The 21,408-nt window shown below is 43.4% G+C and overlaps 1 protein-coding gene across 1 annotated transcript in view; it reads left to right on the top strand.

Annotated features, from left to right (window-relative positions):
- Window positions 1-6: 6 nt before the first annotated feature.
- FOXK1 (forkhead box K1) overlaps window positions 7-21,408 on the top strand; it is a 49,143-nt gene continuing 27,741 nt past the window's right edge. Inside the window, exon 1 of the mRNA XM_085300832.1 lies at window positions 7-246. Coding sequence (XP_085156958.1) covers window positions 38-246 — 209 coding nt within the window. The 5' untranslated portion in view covers window positions 7-37. The remainder of the gene's footprint in view (window positions 247-21,408) is intronic.

The following is a 21,408-nucleotide window of genomic DNA, read 5'->3' as shown; positions in this document are numbered from 1 at the left end:
GCTGGCGCGGCTGCAGGGCCGCGAGTTCGAGTTCCTCATGCGGCAGCCGGCCGTCACCATAGGCCGCAACTCCTCGCAGGGCTCCGTGGACGTCAACATGGGCCACTCCAGCTTCATCTCGCGGCGGCACCTGCAGCTCAGCTTCCAGGAGCCGCACTTCTACCTGCGCTGCCTCGGCAAGAACGGCGTGTTCGTGGACGGCGCCTTCCAGCGCCGCGGCGGCCCGGCCCTGCAGCTCCCGCCGCAGTGAGTGCCGCGGGGGGCCGCGCCCGGCCCGGCCCGCGCGGGGAGAGGGCGGCAGCGGGGCGGGGGGGGACCCCGCCCCGGCGGGACGGTGAGGGACGTGCTCCCCCGAAGGGGGTGGTGGCGGGGTGTCCTCTCCCCCTGCCCGAGGAAGGGCCCAAAGGGGACGGTGAGGGGCCCCCTCCTCCAAAAAAGGTGGTAGGGGGTCCCCTGCCCCACACAGGTGACGGTGAGGGACCTTCTGCTCTAGGGGGGACAGTGAGGGACACCCTGCCCCATGTGAAGGGTRGTGAGGAACCTCCTCCTCCAAGGGGGATGATGGGGGACCCCCTGTCTGGCCTGAGAAAGGGCCCAAGGGGACAGTGAGGGACCTCTTTCTCTAAAGAGGATGGTAGAGGATCCTCTGCCCCACACAGGGGACAGCGAGGACCTTCTCCTCCAAAGGGGATAGTGAGGGACTGCCCTGTCCCACGTAAGAGACAGTGAGGGACCTCCTCCTCCAAAGGGGGTGGTGGGGGATCCTTGCCCAATGTAGGGGACAGTGAGGGACCTGCTCCTCCAAAGGGCACGGTGAGGAACCCCCTGCCTGACACTGGTGGTGGTGAGGGACCTCCTTCCCTGAAGGGAATGGTGAAGGACCCATCCCTAATGCAGGGGATGGTGAAGGRCCTCCTCCTCCTCCAAAGGTGGTAGTGAGGGACAACTCTGCCTAATGTAGGAGATGGTGAGGGACTGCCCTTGCCTAGCGAAGGGCCTGAGGGAACAGTGAGGGGACTCCTTGCATGAAGTAGGGGGTAGTGGGTGAGGGACCCCCATCTGATGGAGGGTCTGAAGTGGTGCTGAGGGGCACTTATCTGATGAAGGGCCTGGTGACATGACAAGAGGTCTGCTTCAGCATGGGCAAGGGATGTCTTCTCCCCAGCCACGTTGCCATCCCCAATAAAGAAAGGGGCATCAGTTATCAGGGCTGGGGCAAATACAGAGTTGCTCCCTCTGGGAGAACCATGGCTGGAGAGGAAGAGCGAGCCATGGCCCCAGGTACTCCTCTAGTGAGATGCCTGCCACGGTCCTTCTCCTCCATGCCTGCCTGTCACCACGCTGTTTCATTTGATGGCCCTTGAGGGTCTTTCAAAAGATAARTAAGTGAAGGAAGATACTTGTCAGTGGGCTGAAACTTGCTACACCTAGGGTTTATCTTCACTGGAGAACTTTTAGTGGAAAAGTTTGGAAAGCCACTGTGCTTCAGTGCTTATTTTAGGGTAGGCAAGTTACATGTTATTCCTCATGTCTCTCTGGGACAGCAGAAAGGTACCTTCGCTTAGTTTTGGAAGGGCAGAGTGCTGCAGAACTGATTTTTTTTTGGGGGGGGCGGGGGAATTTTAGGCAAACTTTCTTGTTTGGGGCAATTGTAGGAATGAAGTCAATGTTATTGTATTTCTTCCTCTGAAAATACTGTTTATGGTTGCCAAACACTGTCCAGCTATTGCAATGCTTCACCCCAGAGGGGCAGCATGGCARTGGTGGGGGATGTCCTCAGTGGACTTCTTTTCAGGTAAGACTAGACAGGCTGTGTCTGATGCGATCTTGAAATGAAAACACTCTGTAAATGCAGGAGACATATTTTATTAATTCCCATTGTACTTTTCATTGTTTGTATAAAGCATCTGGTTTTGTCCAGCAGTTTTTGGCTTTGGCAYTGTTTATCTCCAGCATGAGGGTCCTAGAATTATCCCTCTCTCACCAGCCTGCTACTCAGGGGAGAGTTTTTTAATTACTCATTTCCTCTGCAGGCTGCTTCATTTTGTACTTAGTAATTCAGTTATAACTCCCTAGCTGCTTTCTCTCGGAGGTGTTCTAGTTTGCAACGTGTTTCACTTTTCTAAAGAGTTGTCCTTCAGTGTCTGTTTAATTAATCTTTCTTTGTAAAACAAGCCCACCCAGAGCCCAGGGCATTCGCGTTGCTTTGCTCCCTCCAGTTCTGGGTTTACTTGCCTGAGCTCTCGGCTCCTTGCCGTCCTGTTTCTTCATTTAGTTAATCATAAGCATTGTGCTCGACAACTCTCTCAAGTAGAGAACTGGTTGTTTATTTTTCCCCCCCTCTCCATTTGCGCATGACTTCTGGAGGRGGAATGGCAATTTTCCTTCTTCATCGCTTTAAAGGGAGGAGTTGAGTTATGTACAGTTACGAACCCTGCACAATAAGGCATCCTCTTGACTTGGCCACTGTTTATAAGCTACATAAATAAACTTAGTGCTCCTCCCTTTCTGAGTTCTAGAGTAGAAAAATGTTTTGCATCAATCTAAAGGAATTTGCCCCCTTGCTTCTTCCAGGTAAACAACTCCGTGTGTTTTGCTGGGCAGTTGAGGGTTTGTAACCCAGACCAGGAAAAAAAAAAAAAAGCCTTCCTGAAGCTTGGTATGCACAATCTTGATTGAGGCTTAGCACTGATCTCCTGCCCACTTTTATCTCCATTCTTGAAAAATCAGGCAATCTCTCCCTGCCCCACACCTCCCCAAAACCCAAACAAACCATGGTTGATGCCATTTCTTTTCTGCAGAATACCGTGTATGCTCATTGCTAGATGACTAATGTGGTTAAAAATGGGAGGGCAAAAAAGTGGATATATTACACAGATGCTAAAATTTAGTTTAGATTTTCTCTTAAATATTATTTTATGATAATATTACTGTCCTATTTGGTACAAGTACAGCTTCTCCATATACCAGCAGCATGTACAGTTTATATTAAATTTCAGGAATTAATAGCTGTTCTATTTAATGATTTAGATGAGAAGCCTTTGTTATGCGGGGAGCACTTGCTGGTAATATTCTAAGAACTGACTGTTTGAATAGTTCTTCCCTTTGTCTTATTTTCATGTGTAAATGGTGGCTAAAAATGCACAAAGTCCTAATTCTTTTGTATTAATGAAGCCAGCGTTGCTGTTACATTAGAGGCAAAGCAAATGCTTGTGCAAAATCATGAATGGAATCAGGGGTTTCCAGGAAAAAATGTCTGTAATGTCTAATTCATACTATTAGTTAAAAAAAATCCTTGACTCATAAATTACGTTTCTGAGGTTTCTTGTTATTTCACCTTTTCCTGTATAAAATATCTCTATTATAAGCCATCTTTGGAGTTCAGAAGAAATTATTGTTCCTAAAATTTACTGAAGATTTGGGGAGGGTGAGGCAGGAGGAGGAGCTTCGATGGGACGTTTCTTTTTGAAGACTGCAAGTACCTTGTAAAACAATAGACCCTTTCAAAATTAAGGGCCTTCCAAAGGTTTCGTATCACTTCCTCCGTCTACATCATGTGTATGTATAATCTGCTGCAACCAGAATTTCACTGCTGGGCAGGAGTATCATATTTCACAGCTGTGTTGTTATGGAAGATTRTATTTCACAGATGTGATGACATAACTGTTGAGTATAATTAAACAGTAACGACCAACAAGGAGGGCATTTCCTAGAGGTTAATGACAGTTAGAAACGCAGTATGTGGAAGAGTCGAGGAGGGCCTGCAGTACAGCTGAAAACCCCTTAATCTGTTTAATTAATATGAGAGTCCCACTACAGCCGTTACTATAAACATAAATCAAGATGAAATTATGAACATACTTGGTATTAAAAATAAGTGCTTTAAATAAAGTTCAGGATTGCTAGAAGCTTTTTATCTGTGCTAGTTGAAGTTGGAAATCTGTGGTTAAAAATCTGAGTGTTTTTTTTTTTCTTTTTGCTCTTTTAAGGACAAAGAGGGAAATCAGGCTATCAGTAGGGTGGAAACTAGATTTTTAAGCTATTGATACAAGGAAAAACTAACATCCAGCAGGGATATTTAACAAGAGTCCTTTTTTTTTATTGCTGACGACAATAACTATTTTGTATATACTGTACCATCAGGTGTTTACAGGATCAGGTTAACACAGATTTATTAGCTTTCTATTTGTAATCTTAAAATTTGATTCGATTTTTTTTTTTTTAAGAAGTGACAGTGACCAGTTACAGAGACTTCCATAGCTAAAATAAGCATGTTTCTTCCTAAGTAACTGAATGAGCTGAAACAAAAGTTAAAACTTAAGCTTGCTAACCCAAATTTTAAGAAGCTGTGGGTCAGGTTTTCAAATACTCCTAAGTACAAAAGTCCTATTGACTAAAAACTGCGAATGTTGATTGAGCGTAGCCTGATAATAGCACTTCAGCTTTCTCAACTTCTGGGAGTTCAAGATATATTTCATGGGATATTTGCTTATTGCTTCTGTGCCTCTGTTTTGTATTTTTGCAGTAATGGTATTAATGGGGCCTGAAGTTTGTGTTTTTCACTGTAAGCAGGCATTTTCAATGTGAGTTTTTTTTTTTTTTTTAGTTGACAAAAATAAGTTTTTAAACCTGAAGTTTTTTTAGCATGTATAAAACTGAAGAAATGAATGGAATAGCTTTTTAGTTTCAGTGTAAAATATGAGGGAAGTATATATGGAAGTATGAAATTAACATATGAAGTTAAAATTTTTAAAAATATCTATTGTATGTATAAGCCCTATAATAAATTGATAACTTATTGTGCATCTGAACTTTTATTAAGCGTGTGCTGCTTTATTTATAATGAGATTTTCCTAGATACTTAATAAACCTGACAACAATAAATAGTCCAGTGCTCTGAGCACTTATCGTGGTGCTGATCCTGCAAAATTTTATGCGTATATTAAACTTTATGCATTGCAAGTAATCCAGTTTGCTGCAGCATTTTGTTTGCGGAGATGTCTCCGCAATTGGGACTTGAAGCCTTAAAAAACAGTTCTGTAACCAAGTAGAAAACTGCGWGTTAGATTCAACAGTCTGTTTGTTTCCCTTTCCGAGGGAGCTTGCACGGGCTGTTCGCCAGGGGACTTGAGGCACCGGTTAAAGTGAAAATGGCACAACCTAGAAAAACGGAGATGCGCACAACATCTCGCAGTGTTTTGATGACCTCAGTAACCGCTCAGCCTCCATTCTTGCGGTTACCGTGATGCCATCACGGTGTGTGTGAGTGTGGATATCCTTACATCTCAGGAGGAACTGCAAGCCCTGTGTACACATACTAAGGAAGTGCTCTGACCACATAACCACGACTACAAAACTCGAGTTGTTTCTGAAATGCTACGTGTGTATGTTGACTCTGATAACTCCCTGTGTGTAGTTCTGCCTCTTAGCAGTTGCATAATCTCCATTTTCAACAAAAATGATTTCATTCTTTGTTTGAAATGCCTCTTTTTCTTTGCTGCAACTAATGGATGGTGTTGTAGATTTGTTAGATAGTGTTTAAAAGTTTACTCTCTTGGTACTTCATCTTCTTTTTCCTGCTCTTTTTTGATCTAAAAGACCATCTTCGAGAACAGGTTTTGTTGTTGCTGTGATAAAGAATAACTTGATTTTTAGTTGGAGCTTGTATCAGGTAATATTTTTTTGGGTAAGCAGCTCTTCAATCTGTTATGAGTTACATCAAGCGTTCAAGGAAAGTTTCTGCTACTGTATGAAACTAGCATTGGATTTGTTGATTCAAAAATAGCTGTGCTGTAGGTCAAGTTGTGAATTTAAACTACACTTATGCAAAACTCGGTGCGTGTTCTCCTAGGCATTCTTTTAAACCAAGCTAGGTTCAGTTTAGCTGATGTGTTGATTATGAAAAGATTAATCTAGGCAGAACATACTGTGCTTGTCCTGTTCATTCTTTTGCATAATCTTAACTATAAAGGCTTAAATGTACATTCAAGTTGTGCTGCTGTAACTTCTTTATGTTAACAAAATCTGGCATGTATTTGTAGGTGACTTTTGAATTTTTCCAGTTGGTACTGTTGAGCATGTATCTATATATACATACACACACACACACACACACACACACACACATATATATGTGGGATTGCATTAATCATAGAATCAGTAAGGTTGGAAGGGACCTCTGGAGATCATCTAGTCCAACCTCCCTGCTCAGCAGGGTCACCTAGAGCATGKTAGACRGTTGCATCCAGGCGGGCCTTGAAGATCTTCAGAGGAGACTCCACAACCTCTCTGGGGAAGCTGTTCCAGTGCTCCGTCACTCAAATCCATATATATTTGTGCATTAATCCCATATATATATTGTATGGGATTAATGGGCATGAGAGTTTTTGCTTTTATGAAAACAGGAATAAAAATGATGAAATGCATAATATTTCACATCTCATGTTATTTTTGTGGCAGGTTATGTGAGCATCCTCACCTCAGAGTGTCTGTTTTGACTTCTGGTAACAAATCAAAATAATGGCTTTTTTTTTTTCTTTTTTCATTTTGTAGAAAATGGGACATGTAGTCTTGCACCAAATAGCTGAAAGCATAAATGACARCTAGATTAATGTGATTGTTTTCTTTGTAAGCGAGCTCTTCGTAACTGCGCTCTGATAGCCATTTGGCGTCAGAGCTGTGCTGTGGGATGCCAGATTCTCTCGCGCGGTGTTGCAGTTTCCTGGAGGAGTAGATGTGGCAACAGGATGTTGGTAAAGAACAGGAAACTACTTGAATTTACTACTTATGCCATGCAAATAAAATCTTATTACTGGCCCGCACGTAGTAGTTAGTGTGTGCCATTGACTAAAGTTTGTGGAGCCCTCGAAGGCTGCGGAGCCTGGCGAGCGCGTTAAAGCGTGCGCCGTGGGGAGCTACGCGCCGATCGTGGSGGGTGACGAAAGGAGCACAGGCTGGTTGGGAGGCTCTTAAGCCGCTGTTTGAGATTTGACAGTTACCTCCAGCTGGCTTTATTTGTGCTGGATCGYGACGAGCGCTCGGCTCCGTGTCGGTTCTCCTGACACGAGCTGGTTTACTCTGAGCTGCTCCTAGCGCTAGTAAGTGCCTGAGCGGGCAGCGTCTGGGTGCTCTGCAGTCAGAGCCAAGGGCCGTCGTAACCAGAAACGCGTAGCAGCCCAAGCCTCGTTTTACTCCTGCATCGACGAGCCAGCTTTCCCTTCTCAAGCCAAGTGGAAATGTGATTTAAAAAAAGGAGAAATCCGTGCTTTTGAGCAGGCTATGTTAACGAAAAGGGAGAAGAATTATCTTCTTTACTTTTAATACAGGTTCTTTACTTTCCTTAACAGCAGTCCAGAGCATGGATGGTCACAAGTAGTTATACCTAATGCTCTTTTATATTTCTTTGGCTTGGTCCTAGTGCCTCTAGCAGTCCCTGGGGGCTTCCTTAGGTTGCAGACTCATGGTGGGATAGCCACTTTGGGAGTCCTGTTTTGTTTTATAAACAACATTAAAGCTAAATATGCTGTAGGGCTTAGAGCCCAAAGCGTGCTGGGTGGTTAAGCTCCTCGCTTTGTGTTCTCCCAGGTTTATATTTCTAGGAGCAGCAGTGAATTCGGGAAGATGACTGYTTAGCTCGTGCTGTGCTTGCTGATGGATTTGCTGTGGTAGCTCAGACCTGGGTTTATGGATCAGAAGTGGCTGGTGGGCTGCTGAGGATGGCAGGATCAGTCTGAGAAATACGGAGGGCCAGAGGTCTGGGAAAGCAGGTGTCATGCTGTGGTGATGTTTTGATCAAATCTGTAAGATGGAGAGGTTGAAGTGGTTTTTCTGTCTCACGAGTGTCCGCTATGAGAAGACATCTTAATGTACTTTCAGGTTACTTGGTTAGTTGACTAACCATGAATACAAATTATTATATAGTTGTAATATGTTTGTTCGCTTCAGTGAATAATTCAGTATTACACACTGAGTGCTTTTTTCAGGTATATATACATTTCCCATTTCAACGGATTGTAGGCTGCTTTTAAAATCAGATTCACTAATCTCTTGCTTATGTATGTGTGACTGAAAATTTCTTTCCAATAGCATATTATTTGTTTTCATAATACAGATACAATTTTATTGATGTCTGTTCACTTTTGTCCATGAACATTTTTGCTAGTCATTATATTCATTTGTTTCAAAACAGCTCGATAAAATGCATGCGCACGTTCCTTCTGCATGGCAATTAATTTTTATGAAATACATACTTTATCGGACAATAAAACATTTAAAGCTCTTAATGGCCTAATTAATACTCCGTATCCACTTGCCTTGTGTGTTTTGCTCTTCGTTACATTGCTGTTCCTTTTTCCTTGTCCTCATGCATTTTTATCATAAAAATTTCAAGCAGTCTTGAGAGAGTGCTCTATTAGAAGCCTGTACTTTGAATATTCAGCAACTCTAATGTAAGATTTGATTGATATTCCCTTCCCTGCCTGCCCAATCTGTTTTTAGTAATTTGAAAGGGAGTTTAATTTTTCAGGCTGTCATTCATTGGGTATATGCATGCTCTGAGGTGTTCTGGTGTTTCTCTTCTCTCTTTAAACATACCAATATGTAATTTTAATGCTGTTTGAGGACACCTTGACTGTTTAGGACAAATAATGTAGAAATGAATTGGGTGTTCTGCTGCCTTCGCTGAGGGGTGAAGATGTACAGTCTTTGGTTCTGTTAATATATATTGCTTGATTAGGATAGGAGAGCAAGTGGAAGAGAATTTTAAGTGCATTATCACTTATTATCCTGTTTCCAGAATCTTCCAGTGTAAAAAATCCGCATCTTTTCATGCACAAATACAGTGCACTCCATCTTTTGGAACAGAAGGAGGAGATGAAAAGCCGAGCAGAGGTGGTCTAAGTGCAGCGGAAAAAGCATCCCTCCCTTTCCCTCTGAGGTGTAACACCATTACARCTATACCTCTTGTTCTGCATCGTGCCACTTTAAAGGGAGCCTTGGGAAGTCTTCCCACACAAGCTGTTGTAATCTTCTGTCTCCCTTAAGGCCACATACTGAAGCCACCAACTTTTTGACTAAGCAAGACTGGACTCCCTGCAGAGCCAGTTTGTGCACTTGTTAAAGGGATTGTTCTTGAGCAACTTAAGGTCTTTGCTCTCTCCAGGGCATAAGAACTATGGGCTCTTAAACGTTCAAAATCTCAGTTGCGTGGGAGGAGAAGAGGAGTAGGCATAGAAGGCAAATTTGGTTTCCACCTGATGGGTAGAACAGAAATGGGTTTGTTTTTCGTATTCAGTTTGAGGCATAGACCAAACTAGTAAGAACAGAGTCTTGGTGAGGGAAATGTTGTGCCAACTGCTATTTGTTTATTGATTTTTTTTTTCTCCTCCCCCTCCTCCCTGCCCCCTATTTTTATTTATTGCATGGTTTGCGTGACTTGGTGCACTTTGGATTGGCTGCCAGCCTACCATGTGTAAAGGGGTTTTGACTGTCAACAAACCTGGCAGTTGGGTGGCTTCGCCTCCTTCTGTCTTGACCATTCAGCTGACATTATCGCTGATCTTCTACCGGTTCTGCCTTAGACACTGTTTAATGAGACAAGCCAGAACGCAACTGTTCTTGCACTTGCAGGGCCTGCAGAGGAAGTCAGAAGCTGGCACGTGCTTTGTTGGGGGTATTTTGTGGAATGTTAAGGCAAGCACTGACCTTTTCTTGGCTTAGGCATTCTTAAGAAAATATTCTCAACTTCCAGTGTTTCAGTAAAAGTTTCTGGCTTTTATTTTTTCGTATTTTGTGTAAATAAGGCATATAGGCATAATCAAATAGTTTAGGCTTGCACATAATCTGTTTACAATTGAGTATCTCAACTCTGCTTCACTGTCTGCTGAGCTTGGGAAATGCKTATTTTCACATGCATTGATCCCAAATCTCAGACCTCTTGGTGACAAATGGGTGTATCCTCTTTTCTCCAAGTGGTTTGCTTTTTCTTCTGATTTGCATCCTGTTTTGTGCTCTACCCGGAGGTATTGCGAGTGTGAGAATTCTTATAAACAAAACAAAYTGTGGCACAGAAAGGTTATAATCATGTTCCCAGAGGAGCTGATATCGCTAGCTCTTAAGTTGGCATGACGCTTCCAGATAAGATGCATCCTTTTCAAAGGACAATGTTTCTCRAATTCTGTATACTCTAGTGAAGCAAAGGAGAAGAGCATTAAAATATGCCAATAATTAGACAAGTTAATTCTCTAATTTCCCAATTTTAAGGTAGTAAACATTACAGCTTACATGCATCATTGTCATTTTAGTTTGTTAAAATCTTTTGCAGGAGGAAAGCCCTCAGCAGAGTAGTATACACTGGCAGAGTTTAAAAAACTTAAAACAATCCCAAGATTATTTATGTTGTTTGCCAGCTTAGCTACGTCCTGCAAGGTGGCCTTTCAGAAGGCAATCTGGTGAATCTCCTGCTTAGAATTAAATAACATTGAGATGATTTTTTTTTCCCTCTCTTGTAATGGTAAGGTAAGACATTCCTAAGTTTTGTGTCTGGGATTCTCTTTCAACCTTTATTTTCAATTTCAATACTTTGGAGCCTGCAGGTGGGTGTCACTTTGAAGACRTATTTGTGAGAGATGATTTGTGTTGCCCCAAACACTTATTTGGCTCTGAGTCCAGAGAGTGCCAGTTTYTAAGATATTTGATGTACCCACAGAGCAGCTTTTTAAACAGTGCTTCTGGCTTCCTCTGCTGGGTACTGAATGGATTGTGAAATGTCTTTGSGGGGGCAGAAAGGACTTGAGTGAATATTTTGCAAGGTCTGAATCCATATGGTTTGATTTTTATAATGTACATAAATAGCACGTTAACTCTTTCCGAATTGCTTTCTAAATGAACTCTAACGTACTCATACTCTATGTGTTAGAACCCTCCTAGTGAGGCTGATTGAACTCAAAGGTTACTAACCTCCCATGTGTAAGTGTCTTCTGCTGAATATATGTGGGAATTGGGATTTCTTCCTGAGCTTTGCTAGATTATTTTGTTTTGCACAGCCTTTGATAATGTATGTATAGGGTCATTCCTTAGCTTTGGAACCATAAGTCTTCTTGAAAGGTCTCACAACCCATCTAGGAGATCAACTGGCTCCTTCAAAGAAAACTCTGCGCTGATGAATGGCCCATTAGAAGAAAGTTGATGGCACTGCAGATGTGATTTACATAACAACAAAACTGCACTTGCGTATCCAGCAAAGATGCTGAAATAGTGCCTTGCTCTCAGCGATGGTTATTAAGCTATTTTATGAACTCATCTTTTCAAATGGGTAGTTTCTCCTCCCTGTCCATGGAATAAACATTTCCTGAGGACTTGCACATTTGTGATAATAAAGGAAGGATCTCCCCAGGAAGTTAAAGGAGGTACAAATGGAGGTAGAACCCAAGCGCCATGTTCTCTGTGGCAGCCACAACCAGATCTCCGTGGTGGGAAGGAAGGGGCAGAATCTGCAGCAAGCTGGAAATTCCCTGGCTGTTAACACCAGCCCTTTTAAAACTTTGCTTGAGTTAGATGTGGAAATGAATAACCAGAACTTCTGGTAGAGTCCAGCTATGGCGATGAAGTTAGTTCCATGCTGTCACTACCTTTTTAATTCTCAGGGTAGTGCATAATTTCTTATTGAAAACAGAAGTCTTTGTAGAAGCTGTTACAGGGAAGTTCCCCAAAGCGTGGGCGCAGGTGGGGCTTTTTTTTTTGGGGGGGGGGGCACTGAGGTAGGTGTTGATTGTGGCTTGTGATTGAAGGAGAAACGTATTCGTTGGGTTGAGTGTTTCTGCCGAGATGAGCAAAGAAGGAAAATAGTTAATATTGACCTTTTTCGTTTTAACAAAGATGAGCGTGAGCAGCAGTGGCTTGGAAAGGCAGTTAGACCAACTTTCAAATTTCACAGAAGCAGGGAAGAAGTGAGAGATACTTGTAGTGGCCATGCTCTGCTGAGTCACTGCTTGCGGTGCTGCTGTCGTACAGTTGAAGCCCAACTTACCTTCTTATCTTAAGATTTCCCTTGGAGGGAGGGAAAAACCCAGTGCTTGATACATGGGGGACAGACAGCCCTTTCTGTGCAGGAACTGTCTGCGGGCAAATGTGAATGTTACAGGACTCGTATTTGCCATTTATTTGACATTTCTGAAAAACAAGCTGAATATCAGCCCGACTACTCATTGGCCTGTGCTGCCAGGACAGTAATAACGTTCCCGGCGCTGCATGTTGCTGTCATGGCTGGAGCTGTGGTCTGGCATCCCTCCCAAAGGACTGGGGAGAGCCGTAAAAAGTACGAGAATTCCTGCAGGAATGTGGACTACATCACACCTCGGAGAACTTGGCAAGGTCTGAGCAAAATTTCCTCATGATCCAAGAYGTGCTGTAGCGTCTGCTTTTTAAGTTTTACTGTGGAAAGTTTGCCACCACCTCATGAGGAATAGGCGTAGAGCAAGAATGGTGATAAGCAGAATAGAGAAATGGGCTTTATTCTGCTTTATTTCCAGCAAGTTGCATTGCATTGTGCAATTGCATTAACTTAGCAGGACAGCAAGTTAGAGCTCAGTGGTAGGAGGAATAACTTTGTCTGCCACTGTGATGTGTACTGTATTTTTTTAATAGCATAAAACCTTGGCTGCTGTCAGGCACACGTTTGAAGAGTATTTGTCTCCTTAATGTTTCTTTTCAGTTTCTGTTCTACTCCCTAGTCCTCCCACTTTGATTTGTGCTTTAGCTTTGTTTAATGGATGTCATCTGGCAGGGTTGGGTTGGGTTTTTTTTTTTTTTTTTTTTTTTTTNTTTTTTTTTTTTTTTTTTTGATTTTGATTTTGAAACACCAAATTGCAATTTAAATTGATCTGCTTTAAAACTGGAGATGGAACCAAGGTGTATGTATTTTTGCCAGTGATCGGCAGCCCTACCAAATGAATTTTTGTGTCCTCAGACCATGCCCAAAGCTTAGCTAAGTGCCATGGCAGTGAAAAGTCCTCTCTAATGCTCTGGGAAAAAATTAGCCTAAGACAGATCTATATTTTGAAGTCAAAACAGGAATGACGAGTGTGGTGTTGATTCTGAGCTGGACCCTGGCTAAACRGGATTGAAATCACCGCTTCCACGTGGGCAATTTTATAGCTGTCGGTACAGGCCAGCGTTGACTGGAAGGTGTTCAGAAATCTGGGAGCAAGGCTTGGAGGGGCTGCCGATGCCGTCGCGCGGAGCGACGCAGCCCGCAGCGTGATGCGGTTAAAATCCCGGGAGAGCTCCTGGAGACCCCGGGTACGCGTTTCCGCTTAGGCGAGGTGAGCGGCGCTTGCGAAGAGAGAATTGATCCTGCTGCCGTGCTGGTCTGCCTGGTGCTATCACGTGCGGCAAGCAGGAGGAGAGGAGTTAATTTTAGCTTGATTAGCAACACAGAAGGGAGTACAGATGACTGCATTGTAAATGGCACCCGGATGAGATCAAGGAGGGCAGTTTATTTCCATACCTCTAAGTGGGTGTTCTGAGCAATTTCTTTCCTTTTTTTTTTTTTTTTCTTTATTTTGAGGCTAACCAAGAATGTTAATGCGCTTAGTCCCCGAAATCTTTTTGCGATGATAATTCTGAATACTTTAAAGTCGGTGTACGGCGGCGGTTTGCAGTGCGCACCAGGTGCCTGCAGCTCGTTCCTCGCCGCTTTGCTGTTCCTTTGCTCTGTGCTCCCTGGTCCCGCAGCAAGCGGCGAGTGCTCCTTGGGACGGGGCTCTCAGTTTTAATCCCGCTCACCTTTGTTTATATTCCTGAGCATGTCCACATCTGTTTATGATTAAACGTTGCTCAAACAGCCAGGTTAAGATTTATTGACATAAAGGAGGCTGGGAGGAGGGAGTGGTTGGCCGGTCATCGGTGTCTCTTTCCAGCTGACTAGAGCGATGTTACTGAAACTTGTCTGTGTTGGRTTCTCTCCCCCCTTTTTATCATGTATTAAAAGCTCAAGGCAGGGTTTGCTGGTGGTTCTGAAAACATCCCATGGCTCTTGAGCTGGAGACCGTGACGTTCCTGTAGGTGGAGGAGGCTTGCACCTCTCTGAAGAGAGGTAGTAGGCTTTAAAATATATGTTATGACCTACTGTAGCTTTAAGTGGGCATCCTGGGTACATACTCTGCAAAAGAAAAGGCTGTTTTGTGGAAGGTAAGGGGGTTCAGAACAACAGGTGAGTAGGTGAGCGCTCGTATTTCATCGTTCGAGTGAAAGTAAAGAAATACCAGTTAGGAGTCAGTTTGTGAAGAGCCACCATCTTTTCTGAAGCTAAGGCAGTTTATTTCCCAGTCCCTCATAGCTACATATGAACMAGTGGACGTAAATATCTATTTACTTTCAAAGGAGTCTGTATGTAGATTCTTTTTTGTTAGTTAAATCACAGATACTGATTATTTTCAGGGCTTTTTTAAGTAAAAAATGTAGCACTAGTAGAAAACTAGGAAAATTAGTGGACTGATCAGCCTAATATGGAAAGTGATTTTTTTTTGCAGTCATGAGATTCAGTGATGAAATGAAGATAGCCTCCCCCCCCCCCCAAGAAGCATGTTTTAAGTAATTTACATGATGTAATCTACATTTTCTCTGAAGTTCAAATATTTATTGGTTGGTAAAGAAATCCGTGAGATAGGATCTAGACCTTACAGGCTGGAATACTCAATCACGTTAGCGGTGGTACTCAGAAGCAGTAGCACTGAAATAACATAATAGGCTTGCTGTATGTTAGAGATCATATCCATTGCCTGCCGCGCTGATAGCAAAACTTCTGGTGCTGGCAGCCAACCTCATTCAAACAAGAGCACTGTCTGCTCTTGGGGCCAGCCTGCTGCTTTGGTGGCAAACTCTCATGCCAGGTTTTGATGCTTTATCCGGCCAGTTGTTCTGACACTTGAAAGAGCTTCCTATTCCCAAACTTCAAAACAAATAGCAGCTTCACGGTTAATTTTAGACCCTGAAGACTAGGTGTTCTCCCAGAATAGCTCTAGCTGTTGACGTCCCTGYCTACCTGACTGCAAAGTTTCTTCACCGTCCTGTGGCAGGAGGAACGATAGATTAGATGCAGTTTAATTGACTAGTGGGGTGGTGGTGCATTAAGATGTGGCTTACCATAAGACACACACACACGCATGCAAAGGTTCACTGTATTTTAACAGTTTGCTCAGAGACGCAATGTTGTTTATGGACAAGGAGTACGAGGGGGAACAGAACAGCTTCTGTAACGGCGGTGGAAGTGGGGCCAGAGTTCACCTTCAGGAGACTTCAAGGAGCAAACAGAAACCAAGCCAGGACGGATTAAACGGTAGCTGTCACTGCAGAAGCTGCGTATGAATTTATATGGATATAAAAATCACATCTGATTTTCGCGAGTGTGGGAACGACCTTCTGGGCTTGTCCGTGTAGGACATTGACAGACTTGAATGAGATCTTCCGCTGCTCCCGACTGGTRGTGCTCCAGGTAGTCTTTCCTGCCTGCCGCTCAACTGTGTCCTGTGCACGTTTAGAGGAGCAGTGGCAGGAGCAGGAGCAGTGGTGGAGGGAGAGGAGGCCACCTCCTGCCTKCGAGCCCTGCGCCCTGCGCTCCTCCTCTCCAGTGAATGGCATATTTTGAAGCTGACACCAGTGTTTTGAAACATGAAACTCGGTGAGGTACGGTTACAGCACCACCTCTTTGTTTTTCTGCCTTCCTGATGGATGAGCACCCAGTAACTGCCGTGTCATCCTGACATCCGTGTTTAACAGGACGGTCTGTGAGGTGGGCTTTAACTGAGTCCCTGTGTAATCAGTCTGGAAATACGTGTTAGGCTCGTGTCAGAATTAATTTTAACACAAGTGTTTGTACCTGCTGTTTGCGTGTTTTAACTGTATAGGTGAATTCATCCCTCGTCAAGGGCAGGTTGTCTGGCGTTCGCTGAGTTTGTGACCAGGTGGTGAAAGTGATGGTATGTCAAGAACATCCTCAGCTTTTTTTGTAGCGGGAAAGTGAACACAGATACACTGTTTGCTGGCTTAACCTGGTTTCTGTTGGAGAGGTTTCAGAAAAGTTGTTTTTGAAGCTGCAGATCCTCGGCCCTTTGCGCTCCACCAGCTTTCTGGAGGGGCTGGGACAGCTTCAGGTAGGTTTCTGGGCTGAGCAGTGTTGCTGTAGGTCCTCTCCTGTAATGCTGGGGGTGCAAGGATCTGAAAAAGGGCCATCTCCAACGTGAGCTTCAGGGGGCTGGGGGGTCCAGAAGGAACCTCCTACCCTTTCTGCTGCTGTTCTACAAGCAGATTGAAACTGCAGTCTTTCTCAGCGGTTTAAGGTCTTACTTCTCTCTTCCATTAGATTCTATTTTGATACTTTGTGAATTTATCCCATGACCTTGTTGTGGTATTCCACTACACTGAAGGGAAAAAAAAAAAAGAGAAAGAAAGAAAAAAAAGAAAAGCAACTGCAATATCTTCTTAACTGTTTTTTTTCCTCTTCTGCACTGTTTTACTTTTCAAGGGGAATAATCCTGAAGTGAAGCTGTGTCTGGCTTCTCAGATAACTTTAGAAGAGAAAAATCAGAACACAATTAACGGGTTGTAAAGGCTGTGGAAATAGAAATCCCATGCTCCATTCTTCATTACTGAATTCTCCAGGGTGAAACAAACTTTCCGGAGAAGCAAACTAGCACGCTCTCACTTGAAACGTTAACTGCCACTGTTTATGTCGGGCTTGTTGCTAGATTTATCAATTTGCTCTGTGGCAGTAGGTAGAAGGTTTTGTAGGGAGGAATAAGATGTTTTAGGGAAGATGTGCAGAATAAAATGGTTTTTTTCGAGTTGCACAGCACGGTATTACGGTGCAAGCTCTCTTGGAGGTTTTGCTTTCAACATGTAGTAATTGCAGCCTCAAAGGAAAAAAAAAAGTTCCTGTATTCTCTTGAGCTCTTTAAGGAAATGTATGTGCACTAAAGCAACCTTTTGATGCACACAGAGCTGTGCTTCTGGTATCTGTTTTGCCGKCCTTCCCGGCCAGCCTGGGGGTGTTTGCTCTCCCCCCTCCGCGCCACCTGCTTGGCTCCGTTTCTCTTGCCGACTCCTCCTCGAGCGGCTGGTGGCCGAGACCTTGCTTTTCCGCAGCGCAGCGAGGTGGTACGCCTTGCAGAGACTGGGGGAGGACTGAAAGGAGAAAAAATAGTTTTTGTGTATGCCTGTTTGTGCACGGTGTTGGCAGGGAGCGGGATTCCAGAGTTTGCCCAAAGCATCCTGTGAACATGACTCTCTTCAAAGGAGTTTGCTAAAATACCCATTTGAAAACGTGCCTGAGTGTGGAAGGATTTCTCAATGTGTTTGTGAGCCTTGATGAAATGGCATAAAGGGAAGCCCTGTGCAACGGAGCTCAATAGAAACATTCATTACAGCTAATTTACTTGGTACTTTTAAGAGACGTAGCTATTCATAAGTTGTGGTTTTGCCTGATGCTGCTAGTAGTATTTGTTTTAAATAGATACACTTGCCTGCACATGCTCTTTGCCCATTTGAAATCCTGTCTGACTGTGCTGGAAACCTCATTTTAAACAAGGTAATAGGCAGTGTTAGGCAACCCAGTGTAACCTGTGGTGCCTTCTCATTGTGCAAAAAAAAAATAAAATAAAAAATAAAAAAATCCTTTTCTGTATGTACAATTCCAGCTGAACAGTAGCAAGAAGCATAAGAAGATTTTGTTTGTGAAAAATGAGAAATGTTCATTTTATCTTTTTTCTGAAGCTTTGTCCTTGTTCAATCTGCATCCTTTCCTTGCTTTTCTCAAGGACAATCAGTAAATAGACTTTGGGAGCATGAAGGTGCTATAAAGCACTTACTTTGCAGCGTGTAGAGCCTGTGCATCTCATCTGAGATAGCACAAACCTCCTTATGCTCTGCTTCTTGCAGACATGACCTGCTGGTTGCTATGTTAGGATTACCATGGGTACAGGACAACTGGGAAACACTTTTGGAATGCATAAAACATTTTCCATCTTTGTTCATTCCTCTTTTATATCTCTGAGTGAGTTCAGGTTTGAAATAATTAACTGAATCAAAAAAATCGTGACTTTCCTATTTCAAGAACTTTTTGACACCTCCAGACTTAAAGCATCAGCATGGTAGCTGGTATGACTTACTTGATCAAGAACAGAGCCTTTTCTCTAATTAAAGAATTGCATTTTGTTTTCTGGATGGATCTGAAAGGAGAAGATGGTGTTTGGATCATGTGACTGCTTAAATCAGAGCCAAACTCTAGGGGTTTTTTTTGGTTTTGGGGTTTTTTTTTTAATAGCCTGTCAAAAATCTGCAATGTTTCTGCTATTGAAATGTTGGTACCTCGCTCTTCCCTTCCTCCCCATGACTCTTGTCCCCTCCATGTCCTTTGTGTCAGTATTGGTGCTTGTGCTGCCTTGTAATAGGCAAGAGCAGTGAGCTGGTCTGGCTGACAATTTACTGCAGCGTAAAAAAAGAAATGAAATATTAGTTCAGTTACCTGATTTGACTTGTTGTGCAGTTCTTTGGATGTTACTGTTGGCACGAGGGTGATGTTAGGAGGAAATGGCTGTGGGGGAAGGAATGGTGGTGGAGGGGGAAGGAAATGCCTCTTACAGGAGAGGAACAGATTTAGATTGTGTTAAAATAAATTTGCCTGAGATTAAGTGGCATAACTGATGTCTTTTGGGAGAAGATAGCATTTAGGGAAGAAGGAACCAGCAGGCCATCCCAAGAACTTTACCCTGCTGTCCAGTTGCTCATCCCATTGAGCCCAGGGYGAATGTGGGAAGAGGAGGATTTCCAGCTAAGTCAGATAGCACTTCAGTATCAGGGGTGCAGGGGACAGCCAAAAATCCTTCTAGGAATCCAGAATTGTAGGTTAGCAATATTAATCTCACCGGATTGCGTATGAGGAATGCTYGATCACTTCAGCGCGAATTTGCCTKTAYTAAAACCAGCGTTGYACTAGCTCTGGTACGAGAGAAGGGCCAAGGAGCACTTTGTGCAGGTGCTGGGGTCCCGGGCTGTGTTGTGCACCRAAGCTGAGTTTGTGCATCTGGCACAACAGGGCAATGACAGTAGCTGCTGGTGCTTCCTTCTGGAAAAAGTTTCCAACACCCGAAAATTGAAATTCATGAATAAGATCACTCTCTCTTGAATTCAACTAATTACTTCAAGCCCAAACTCACTCACTTATGCACCYAGTTTTAGTTCACTCCCAGCTGATATATCTACTTCTTTGTGTATCTGCAATGTTAAGCATGACAGCTTATWGGATATAAAGCGGCGCTGGTACGAAGCATGCAAAGGCAGATGATTCGTAAGCTCAGGATAACCGTCCAGTTGGAGGCCGGCTTTCCTGTATCTAAACTCATACTGTGATTTACAGAGTAGTTATGACCAAACATTTCAGTGGCTTGTTCTGTCTTTTTTCAGTGTCGATGGAGATCGCTGTACTCCTTTATTTGCAGATAATCTCTGATCCAAGTTTTCCTTTAGTTAAGTTAAGAACCTTAATGGTGACATTTATAGCTTTTCTCATTAAACAGCGGGGGATAACACCAGAGGCCTGGTGCCGGGACCGCCGCAGCTCATTTCCTTGTCCGGCTGCTGTCTGGCAACGCGCTTGTCTCGCCCCGTCTTTGGATCGCGTTGATCCGTTCCAGGAAGGACCCGTGTGCCGAAGCGTCCGTGCGGCTTTGCCGAGGGGCGATGGATCCTGGGCTTCACCACTCGCTTGCCAACTCTTTGATTACTATTCTGTAAAAGCAGCAAATTATTTCCTGACCGTCATCTTAAGAGATGTTTCTCCAGCATGTGTTTGACAAGGACTTAAGTAGGCCTTCAGTAGGATTTCTATGTTAAACCTGGTCAGATTAGTAGAGCAGCTGAAAGGGAAATGCTAAAAAATCTCACTGCTTTAAGCCTGGTAACCTCCCAAGTGGAGGTTACAAACACTTACAAACCAGGCAACGACGCTGCCCGTGTCCCCTAGGCTAAAGAGATGTGTAAGGAAAACAAATGCGCTGTCTTGTGCGCGGCCCCGGTGGTATGTGCAGCCTGCTTGGTGACGTGTATTTAGACTCGAGGGAACAAAATGTGTTTGTTTCTGCAGGACTCGTTGCGTAGTCTCTGTGCAGTGAACTTTTTTAGTTGCATTAAAGGTAGAGCCAGCCAAGTAGATKAGAGAACTGGTTTCTTGCAGGCTTTGCTTACAGAGTGTTATCCAGGAAAACACTCTGGGGCAGGGAGAGGAAGGGGAACAGGAAATGCTGGAATTTATTTTATTATTATTTTGTAATAAAGAAGGGATGAGGGGTACGTAATCTCCTGTAACGACTAAAACAGCTTTTGGAGCTTGTTGCATGGCTTCACAACATTCGTTCAAACTAGCAGTTATTAGTCCTGGCCAAGAACTAGTTTATTTTTGCAGAGCTAGAGAAAACTGATTTTGTTATGTCAGTTAATGAAATGAGGGAAACCCTTCTAAGCGCTTTGTGTTTCAAGCTTTTTATTTTGTGCCAGGTGACACAATGAGGCCCGTTTTAGAAAAGCTGAAGTTTTGAAATGTGTTGCTTATCTGTGATCAGATTTTCCATAGGCAGAGCATCACAGAGGAACCTTGGTTGTCAGATGTTCACAGCTCAGCTTTTCTCCAGTGGTCACCAGTATTATTAAAGCAGCGTTTTTGAAGAAATGTGACTATAAGGTAATGGTTCTGACTTTGGCAGTTTGCTCCTCTGTCTGAGGACAGACTTTCAGGACTTAGATGAGCATTTAAATGAAGCAGACTGTTATCTTTTTTTGTAACCAAATTTAGTTTGATACTGGGCACACTGGTGCTTAAATTTCCGCAGTAATTCTTTTATGTGGTCCAAGGCACCTGCTTTTCGACTGCTTCAAAGTGTTATTGGAATAGGGAGTGGATTTCTGACTTAGTGGTAACTTGATTTTCATAGACACAAGCATGTTGTTCTTCCCTTTGCCGATTACAGAAGGTGACAAAATTAGTTGCAGGAGGTAATCAGAGCACTCCTCTGTACAGGCTGCCACGTACAGCACCTGCACGTTGATCGTGGCCTGAAATTTTGGTATTTACCCTAAGATTGGCCTAAAGGGTGAGAAGGCTCTATCTTGCCCTCTATTTTTTTRAATAAATAAATAAAATCATGCCAAGTACCCTGAAATAACTGGTAATGGAAATAATGAACTTGAAAAAGGTGACTGAAAGCAAATTCTTGTGTGAGCTGAGAAATTCTAGATATGTTTAGAATGTTGTACATAGGAATAATACCATGTTTTGGGGGGTTAATTACACATAATTGATACAATGAAGAGACTGGTTTCAGARAAGGTATAAAGGACAGAATTTGGGCCAGTGGGGTGTGC

The sequence above is a fragment of the Rhea americana genome, unplaced genomic scaffold, assembly GCF_003343005.1.
Source record: "Rhea americana isolate MKP2758 unplaced genomic scaffold, rheAme1 scaffold_10, whole genome shotgun sequence".
Lineage (NCBI taxonomy): Eukaryota > Metazoa > Chordata > Aves > Rheiformes > Rheidae > Rhea > Rhea americana.
This window is presented reverse-complemented; position numbering and strand designations above follow the sequence as displayed.